General features: G+C 37.6%; 1 protein-coding gene across 2 annotated transcripts; it reads right to left on the minus strand.

The window, feature by feature from the left end:
- Positions 1-1,623: 1,623 nt before the first annotated feature.
- psmd11b (proteasome 26S subunit, non-ATPase 11b) lies at positions 1,624-9,636 on the minus strand. 2 transcript variants are annotated; one of them, XM_056366689.1, is made up of 13 exons: positions 9,527-9,636; positions 8,214-8,315; positions 7,840-8,036; positions 6,484-6,541; positions 5,869-6,063; positions 4,620-4,764; positions 4,436-4,496; positions 3,760-3,822; positions 3,459-3,584; positions 3,171-3,206; positions 3,019-3,070; positions 2,767-2,909; positions 1,624-2,672 (listed from the first exon to the last, which is right to left on the minus strand). In XM_056366689.1, the coding sequence occupies exons 1-12, from the start codon at positions 9,615-9,617 to the stop codon at positions 2,767-2,769; spliced, it is 1,269 nt and encodes a 422-aa protein (XP_056222664.1). In that variant the 5' UTR covers positions 9,618-9,636; the 3' UTR covers positions 1,624-2,672. The 2 variants fall into 2 exon arrangements, with proteins under 2 accessions (XP_056222664.1, XP_056222665.1); XM_056366690.1 differs by having other exon boundaries at positions 1,624-2,667; positions 9,527-9,625.
- Positions 9,637-10,520: the final 884 nt, after the last annotated feature.

The following is a 10,520-nucleotide window of genomic DNA, read 5'->3' on the forward strand; positions in this document are numbered from 1 at the left end:
GATAAGGACAATGAAATAAGAATATTTTAAGTATTTCCAAAAGCACAAAACAAGACTTAAGGGTACCATGTAACAAACAACAAAGACATGAAAGAAAAAAATATTCAAGGTTTTATAAATCTCTATTTTAAAAAAAAATGTTTTATTGCTTTACTATTCTTCCGTCTATGTAATGAATCAATATAGTGTCTAAAAACTATTTTGAATTGTTGTATGTGTGGTTATGTGTTCCTCTCATGGTCTTATAATAAATCCATGGATCCTCTCCACAATAACTGCAGCCATGAGAGTGACGTGCAAGAGGCGGCATCCCCGAATGTGAGGTGATGTCATCACGTTCACGACGCTTAGGAGGACTGTATATAAAAAGAATTATAGCCCTTTTTTAAACCCCCCACTTGTTATCTCAACAATTTTGACAACTATTTGTCAAGTTTCAATGGTACTTAAGTGTTTACTATTAACAGTGGAGTTTACTAAAGTTATATAATAGCATTCAGCAAAAGCTTTATTTTTTTACACTCTTTATTTATTAAAATATGATCCTTTACAATAGTTATTTATCAGAAAAGAACAAAATAATATATATATATATAAAAAAATATATAATTAATCTCCACAAAAAAATCGTTAAATAAGTGGAAAAAAAAAAAATTAAATAAATTTTTCTTTTCTCTTAGTCATTTGGTTATTATCACTACAAAGTCATGCTGTGAAGCCAAACATGGTTCAAACCAATATATGTTCAATTTTAAGTTTTGTTGCAGCTCCTAAATGTTTACAAAGATGACAAATATGTCAGGGTGGCTAAGACCTAGATCATTGTATATATACAGTATATAAAAATGTAACAGATGAATAAAATAATTGAAAAGCACTAATTTTGAATTAGAGAGGCAAAGTAATCTCTTTATTTTAGATGCTAGGAGTCACAGTGAAATCTGTAAACAAACACTGAAGGGCATCAAATCTAATGGTTTCTCTTTATGACTGAATATTTGAGGCTCTTTCTGCTACAATTACAATAATACGATTGTGCTTATCATCATCATAAATCTAGAAAGAAGGAAACAAGGCCTAGTTCTCAAAAAGTGATGTAAAGCAGCTGTCGATGAAGCAGTCTACAGATGCTTTTTTTGTCTCTTGTGATGAAACTGAACTGAGCCAGAAGAAGTGTCTCACAGTTGAGGAAACATGCCTGGTTGTAAACACCACACTGTTTGTGTAAAAATTAAAATAAGACAATCCAAAGCTGTCATTTAAACTGATTTAATGCCCTTTGATGTGAGGTTGATTTTTCAATTTAATGACAAATATAGCAGCAGGAGGAAGAGACTCTTGGGTGAATTCTGTATCATATAGTTTTCACATCTGGATTCCTGCAGGATCATTTCCAATATTATTTCTTGCTGCCTAGATACCTTCCCTTTAACTTTTCCTTTGTAAAACAACGGACACACGTCCACCTAACTGTTTGTGTTGTATACATTTCCTGGGTCACACTACCACCTTGAAGTGCATCATCATAAAAATCCCCAGTTTTCTTGCTCCCTAAACACAAATACCATAGCTTTTTACCATTACCATCAGCATTGTTTTTTTGCAAGAGACAACACAAAATCCTTAAAATACAAAATATTTATTTTGAAAATGTCTTTAGAAGAGGAAAAAAAAAAAAAAAGAAAAAAAAAAATCAAAACCAAATCAAAACCATACAAATTGTTTGGTTACTAGCATACCACACTAGTGCTAGGAACTAACAATGGAGAATTACTCACTCAGGGATAACTCACAGATGCTCAGAGGCGATCTCCACCCCTGCCCTCCGATTTCATATTGCACCCAAACAATGAGGCAAACAGAAGTGCCGAAAAAGTGGCACTAGTGGTGAAATGGCATCCAATCTGTTCTAGAAACTTACATTAGCAGGAGGGGCAGACATGTGGCAACCATCTGATTTCCTTTCTTTCTTTCTTTTTTTTTTTTTTTTAAAGAAAAAGAAAACAAAAAAAACCAACACAAAACCAAAAACAAATAAAGTGAGTTTAATACATATCTGAAATACAGTGGGGACATAACTGTTGGCGTTAATATGATGAAGAAAAAAATAAGAGCTAGAGGGAGCTCTCTGACCAAAATTCAGTATCCCAAGGAGTATCCCAACCTTCCAAGAACTGAACAGTGTGCTTCTGAAAAGATATGGACACAAAGGAGAAAGCCTCATTTCTGCAGGCACAGCTGCTAGCAGCGTCTGAGGCCACAGAGGTCAATGTTGCACCTTTGAGGTTGCAGTGGAGTCGGCTTGAGGTTTGGTAAGCCCCAACCTTATAGCAGATATAAACATATATGTATTCTTAAACCTTTTCATCTTTTTATTGTGGTTGTACAATATTCCCTGATGGCCTGATTTGGCCGCTGAGTGTTATACAGAATCCTGAAGAGATATCAAAATTAAAGAGAAGAAAAAAAAAACAAAAAAAAAACAAAAAAAACAAACAAGAGAAGTGATGAAATTGTCCGTTGAGGGAGAGGAGGGGGGAGTTTGATGGGGGAATCCTGTTTGTTGCAGTTTGTGGGACTTTTTGTTGCTCTCCCTTGTCCCCTTCTTAAAATGTTACACACGCTGGTCAAACACACACAGTTCCTCCATCGCACTGCCGTGGCAATCTACTCTGAGGATGAGAAAGAAAAAAAAAAAACATTTAGCAGAGAAGAAAGAAGGAGCATGAACGCCTTCTTATCTTACAGATTTTTTTAAAATTTTACCTATGTCAGCTTCTTGGCTTTGTTGTAAAGTGAATCCACAACTTTGCTCATGTTCTGAATTGTTTCCAAGGCTGCTTCGTACGTTTTGTCCACTGGGGGTTCTTCAAATATAATCAAGACGCCTTCACCTTGGTCAAGGATTCCTGCAGCAGTGTCATAACATATGTTACAGTACACTGAAAACTCCTGTGCTGCCTGCAAAAGTACATGTGTCTGATATTTGTTAGTACAGGCAGAGACGATTCCAATTACCGTGAAACTTTTTGTCCAGAATCATCTGTGATAATTTCCTCTCAACATCTCCCTATAAGGTAAAGAAAAAATGAATAAAACAACCCACATTTAAGAGATACAGATGACGCTTTTAATGCCCAAGAAAAATTGGAAAACTGCAAATGACTTACCTTTGACAGTTTGATTAGACCCGATATGTGTTCTATCTGAAAACAGAATGAGAGAGGCGAAACTAATTACTGCCTTAATCTTTCTTTTTTGTAGAAATGATGAAGAACAATAGGACACGATTGCATGGTGCAATAGGTTACTGACACGGCCACTGCTACACCGAAATCTCTGACCCACAGTTACATTTAAACCCGTCCTGTCTGAATAGAAACTTCCAAGAAAACAAAACCCAGCAAGGCTTCAAGGCAACTTTCCTTTGTAATGCCAGGCCTGTAGCAATTCATTACCTGTACTCTGGAAAACGGTTCAATGACTCGGATGAGGTTTTGTTCCAGCAGGTTGTCATAGAGCTTGGCCAGGTGAGTGTTGATAATTGGGTCGTCCCTCAGTTCTGCTTTGTACTCTGTTAGGGCCTGGAAGATACAAAACTTTGACTTTAAAAACTTGAAATACAGCAAGGTTTTGTAAGCAAAAGTTCATTCTTCAAGTAGAGTCCATGTCACCCAGCAGCAAAAGAGAAAACAAAACCAAAAAGGCTAAATGGAGTTTGCCTTAATGCAGATTTGATCAAACTAAAAGGATTCTTACCTTTTCAAAGTCTGCTAATGATCTGTTCTTGCTGGCCTGGGCAACACACTTCAGTGCATCTGTCTAAACAGATAAAGACAGAAAAGAAAATCATAAGTGTCATTCTCCAGAGAAAAGGCTAAATGAGAACAGAGGTCATTTTCTTTTAGAATGACAAAGACAGAAACTGAAGTAAACAATATATATAATAAAAAATTCAACAACAAAAAAATCAATTTCGGGGCGTCATGTAGCGTAGTGGTTTAAGCAGGCGCCCCATGTGTAGAGGCTACAGTCCTCGCTGCAGTCGGCCCCGGTTCGAATCCCGCATCGGACGGCCTTTCACTGCATGTCATTCCCCCTCTCTCTGCCTCCCCGTTTCCTGTCACTCTCCACTGTGCTGTCCATTAAAGGCATAAAAAGCCCAAAAAAATATACTTTAAAAAAAAAAAAAAAAAAAAAAAAAAAATCAATTTCAAAGTGGACAAGTGGCCATATTTGTTTTATTCACAAGGTGTTTCAGAGGGTCTTCTAAACAAAGCTGAGAGCCCTACAAAACTTGTATTTCATTTACTTTTTATGTACCTGGAGCAACATCCAGGAAAAACAAAAAACAACTGATGTCTGAAAAGAGTTGAAACAAATGACATCAACGTTTCGTCCAATCTGCTGTGAGTAGAACGTGACCAGTACTTGCCTGTCGGCCGGCGTACCGCAAGGCCAGTTTACCACTGATCAGGGCTTGAACCTCCTCTGGTCTGAAAGAGTAAATTTACAGAGAAATGAACAATCAAATATATGATTTTGAATTATGGACATGATCAAGGGACCACATGTGAATGTCAACGAAGATTCAACAATAAGTTTTAAGCACTACTCACAAGTTGAGCACAATTTTGCACAGGAGCATGTATTTGAGTGCAGTGATGGCTCTGGGGCTGTCGATGGAGTCGTAGCCCTCGAAGGCCTCAAAGAAGTAGGAGTAGGCCGTCTTCCAGTCCTTCTCCTCTGCTGCGTGGATGATCCCTGCAGCAGAGAGGACACAACACCAGTTACCATCTATAGTCAAAACAAGCCTGACATGAAATGTCAACAAAAAACTGGAGGAACTGGCTGGGCTGAGGATAAAAATCATGTGATTGTGTGATTAAAAGTGTAGTCGTTTTCTGGCTGTTGCCCGATACTGATCACTACTTTTTTCTAGTTCACACCGCTGCTGTGATGCCATGAATAAGCACGATGCTATCATACCTCACAGCTCTTCCGTCTTCGCATTAGTAAACACAAACTGTGTGACTGAGATAGTTATCAGTGTAAAATGAACTGAGTCACTGAAGAACACGGCAAATACTCCAACCAAGCCCCCGCTGAGAAAAAAGAGTAGCCCAGTGATTGGTTTCCAATCATATCAATTATAATGATGTGATACAAATCCAATTTAAATTCTATAGGGTAACAACGTATCACATGACCACAAAAATTATATTACGCTAAACTGCCATGAAATTGTTCTTCAGTTTAATTTGATTAATCAGACTCATCAGTTTATAATGCGTCACTTGTCACGCTTCTTGAAACAGGAGGAAGAAAATGTCAATTGAAAAGCATTATCTCGTGTGTGATTCCATCAAATGATAAGACTGTGTGTAGAATTTGAATTCTGCACACACAGTTCAAGGTTGTCTAACGCCCCCCAGTGGCAGCCATCAAAAATAGACACCGTAGTAGGCAACGGGTTGTCTTTATTGTTCTACAAACAAAAACGTATTCTATATTCTCAGAATCATCTGGAAGATGCTACAATTACACACAAACTCATACATAGTGGCTTCAATACATGGTCCTTTCATCCTGCTATGACTATTATAAACTTTCCCAGTACCCTGATAAAGATAACCAACGTTTTTTGGCTTTGGTCATGTGTGAACCACCTTGATATAGAAGTCATTTCAGGGAACTGAGCTATCGTTAATATTAGAAGTTACACCTGGTCTTTTAAAATGTTATTGCCAAATCCATTTCGTAGCTTGTTTTTCCTACCATGGTGCCTGATGGTAAAGCTGTCAAATAGCAATAATGTCACTTCAGCCCAGGTGAGCTTTGGGAGTTAGGACTGCAAACACATCTGACCTGACTGCATGTCCAGCGCTGCCTGGAGCTTTGGAGGACAGTAGATGGCGTTGGCGGTGGTCCTGGCTGAGGTGAGGGCTGCACGGGCCTTGGGCAGGTTACTGAGAGCGTGGTACGTCTTACTTTCCAGCAGCTGAACCTCCACCAGAAGAGCTTTGTCATCCATCTTTTTCAGCTCCTGGAGCAACTGGGTGCCTAAGGGGAAGAAAATAAATGAAAGTTAATGTCATGCACATTAACCGTTGCTATAACTTTGTACAACACTTGGTAAACAGCTCGGGGGTAAACGTACAATTATAGTCCTGGTGTGTGCTGTTCTTTCTCCCTTTCTAAGTAAAAATATGTCTAACTGCTTTGCAAACTGGGTCAATTTGGCATAAATTTCAATAAAAAAAAGAAACTTTTACACATAGGAGGAATAAGACTGCAAGAATAAAAGATATCTTTTGAAAGTATTTGTGTTTCTTAGTGGACTAGAAAACATCTGGGTGGTATTCAATGTGATAAATATGTCAGAGCCAATAGCAGTGCCTGTCTATTTGTAAAGTCTCTGATGCAGGAAGACAGATGTTGCCATTTTTCATTTAACAGAAAGCCTCGTCTCTCAGTACTCACCCAGTGCCAAGGCCTCCTGGTATCTTTTGGTGTCAAAATAGAGTGAGATCAGCCGTGTCTGAAAAAAAAAAAAAAAATAGAGTGCTGTTAGACAAGCAGAGAGCAGCTGTGCCAATCTATTGCCTTACAGAAACACTGCAGCATGTATCACGGACCTGAAAGACAACAAACATCAGTCACAACAAAATTAGACAGGAATCTCAGCCTTCCTCGCAGGAAGCCAAAACAAGGCTTTCTGCGCCATGATTCTTGCACGTGTGAAACTGATAACTGATCATTTAATTTACTGATCCTTGCAGAATATTTTCCAGGCCTCTTACGTACAGCCTTTTGCTTGTTTTCGTATTTATCCTTTTCATTTATACCCACATATCCACATTTTACCTCTAAAAATAGAAATCAAGATTGTAACATTCATATTGAAAGTTTAGTTGTTTTACTTTAGGTGTTTTAAACCTGTAGTGCATATCAATTGGATGTCATGAGATGGTAGCACATGGCACTATTAACAAAGTTTCCTTAAACTTTTTTCTTTTTGTCCCATCAGATTATTCATAACGTGTGGCCCAAGACAAACCGCTGCCTGTCTTGAGAGCGTCCTTCTTCTCAGCTTCCACTCATTCATACATGCCACAGTTTCATTACATAGTTTTCTTCTACATTTTTCACAGAGTACTAATACGACATCTTGTTGATCCAGTATTTTGTAATTCAGCCAAAAGCTCTAGATATTTCTGGCTGTTAGTGTGAACCTGCTGGCAGTCATTTGGTCACAAAGCCCATTCTGGCTGCGTAGCAGGGTGATGACATCATAGATGGCAGTGTGTAGTAGATGTATTAACACCTCTCGTTGTCACTTTCTTCAGGCAAAGTTTACAAATTAGCTTCATCACATTTATCAAGTTTATTGCTTTCATTTGGTTTTTACCCAAAGTAATGCCACAGCAGCGGTGTTGCATAACTAATGACAACCAAACGCTCAACTATAATCTGCACAGCGTCTCCCACTCCATGAGTCAGAACATGTTAAATTTGATCTCTCCCACAGCTGCTATTTATGTTTGGGGATATTGCTTTTGTTTTCACTATCATTAATCATAAACAGTGTTGTATGTCAGCACTAACTAGGGTTAGATGAGAGGATGAATACATCAGCTGTAGGTGGTAGGTTCCATCTATGGCAAATGGGCCATTAAAAAAAATAAAAAAAATAAGCACCTTTATATTGCTGCCTTGCCAGCAATCCATGTGTCGAATGTATTGCAAATATCTAAACTGTAATGGCACAGTTGGTGCTCTATAAGTTATTGCAATAGCATTTGATAGCACCCACAAGACTATACTAATCCTCCTTACCTCCAGAGCCTGTCGTAGGAAGGTCCTCTTCTCGGCCTTGGCCCACTCAATGCATTCAAGACACAGCTCTACCTCTTGCCCTGTTGCTGCCTCCATGTCGAGAAAGAGGTCCAGCAGGGAGCGGACCAGCCGGGCCGCTTTGGCCTTGCTGATGGAAATCAGGAAAGGCCTCACAAATTTCAGGAGACCTCCCAGTTCTGTAGACAGACGCAAAAGAAAATATATCATGGATATTTCAAAGCAGTGAAAACATAAGGCAAATAACATCTCCCAGTCAGAATGGAATCCATTAGATTATCTTTAGGTTTATCTGCAAACAAATGACTGATGACTGACAACAACTTCATCATAACCTTTCAGAGTTTAAACATTACCTGCAGCCTGTCCTGTCTTGGCCAGGAGCATACCCAGCTCCAGGATGCTCTGTTCTTTGACCCTGACAGCTTCCTCATCGTTCTCCTGAACATCTCTCCTCACTGTTGAACAGAAGAAACAAGATGATATTAGAAACAATTAATTAATTTAAATGTATTAAATGTATACATGATGCAATCTGTAAATTTTCAAGAACCATAATGTCCAAATAAAGTCAAATAGAGTCAACTGTGGACTGTCACATTATCTATTATCGTTATCTCTTTTGTGTGCAGTATTCTAATGTCACTCAATATTAAAACACACCACCAATCTGACAACTAGGGCTGAATTACTATCATTATTGATTAATCATACTGTTTAGTTTATCATGTTGGAAAAATGTCCTTCAAACTTTCCAAGAGCCCAATGCAATTGCTATTTCTGTCCAACCAACAGTCCAAAACCCAAACATATTTATTTTACAAGGATGTTAAACAGAGAAAAGCACCTTTTTCTAATAATAATAATAATAATAATAATAATAATAATAACAACAACAACAATAATAATTGTGAGGCTATAGTCTGTTAATGTTTGGTTTTATGTTTGTTAAATTACTTATACCATTGTTGAAAGTGTTCGTGAGATAATCTTATAACCAATGACTAATATCTTAAACAATTAATCATTTCAGCACTACCGAGAAATATATAAATGTTCCGTCAAAATGTCAGGACTGTTGACAGCTAATGAGCTGGTGTGACAAGGCAATTTAAGGACAGTGGTGGTTGTGGGAAATGGAACTATTTACAGAAGACATTAATAAAATTTCAATTTATTCATAAGTGCATGGAACCACAAACACAGAGAAAATCTTGACTAATTACACATAAATGGCCCGTTGGCTATGTTGATAACACAGGTTAGAGGCTTTTGACAACAAGCTAACAACGTTAGCCGCAATAGTAATCATGCTAAAGTGACAGCCTTAAGTTTAGCTGATGGTAGTTAGCTGGAAAATTGAGGTCAGTGACATAACATCACAAGACCCAACAACACAGTCAAAAACACAACATTACTGATAACTACTACATATTTCACGCCCAGGCCTAAACTTAGCAGAGATGCTAACGCGCTATCTGGCTAACAACCACTAGCAATTACCGTTGCCCACCGTTCAGCAGTGAGTCAGCACGGCACACCGCCGGCTCCTGCTACTGAACGCCACTAGCTAGCTCGCTAACCCCGCTGCCTAACACTGCCCAAGAAATTACATATCGCGGTGGTCAGATGAATATTGTCCATCTCAAAACGCCAGCTGAAAACCCACCTATTGAATGGAGAATGTCGATAGAGGCGTTGCGGTCCGTGCTAATGAGAGACTGGGCTCTCTGAAACTCAACCACTGCTGCAGCCGCCATCTTCCTTATTCAAATGCTGCTTGAATGAAAAGTACGTGCGCAGACTACGTTACTTAGCGTATGTGACGTAAGGGTACGACGGGATTTAAAGGCTTTTGGGAAATGTAGTTTTATATATATATATATATATATATATATATATATTATATATAGATATATTATATTATATTATATATAGAGAGATATATTATATATATTATATATATATATATAGATATATTTTTTTATATATATATATTTTTTTATATATTTATTTTTAAAGGGGTTGTAAAAATTCATCAGAAGCTCCTTTCCATGTGAATTTAATTTATAGGAGCTTTTGTATTCGTAACATGTAATGTATGCTATTGTGTTGTTAATAGGGTTTCTCTTATTATGAGTAGTAGGACAATATGCTTATGTTTGTTGAAAATGCTCAATGCAGTATCAGAGAACAAAACATTAATTTACATCTACTGAATCTAGGTAATAGCATACGCCTGTAATCACCATATTAAGACTTTTCAAGTATTATAATATGCCCCTCTGGACACCTCATATAAAATACATGATCATTAATTTCTCTCTAACTCTATCTTTCTACTGTTAAGTCTTTAATTTGAAAGTCGATCTGCAACATTGAAAATCATTAATTTAGTTTTCTTTACATGATGCTAATTTATCACAGAGTAGGTTAACATAGAATTGTAAAAATAAAAATCTTTTAAAGTGAGTGTTTATAGCTTTGTGTGTAAAACTCAACTGGAGGACTAAGGGTATTATAGACTGATTGAGATCACTGTAAAGCCTAAACAGCGATTAAAATAGGACAATCTTGTAGCCCAATGCAAAGCTCCTATACTCAGTATAGGGTTGCCTATGGAAACGCAAGGCCACTTCATAATCGCTTTGAGAAGAATGCAG

The sequence above is a fragment of the Seriola aureovittata genome, chromosome 21 (assembly GCF_021018895.1).
Source record: "Seriola aureovittata isolate HTS-2021-v1 ecotype China chromosome 21, ASM2101889v1, whole genome shotgun sequence".
NCBI lineage: Eukaryota > Metazoa > Chordata > Actinopteri > Carangiformes > Carangidae > Seriola > Seriola aureovittata.

Coding starts and splice junctions, on each gene's coding strand:
- psmd11b (XM_056366689.1), bottom strand. CDS start 9,617: ATGGCGGCTGCAGCAGTGGTTGAGTTTCAGAGAGCCCAGTCTCTCATT. Junction 6,064..6,483: donor CCAGGAGGCCTTGGCACTGG/GTGAGTACTGAG, acceptor TCTTCCCCTTAG/GCACCCAGTTGCTCCAGGAG. Junction 3,823..4,435: donor TGCGGTACGCCGGCCGACAG/GCAAGTACTGGT, acceptor TTATCTGTTTAG/ACAGATGCACTGAAGTGTGT.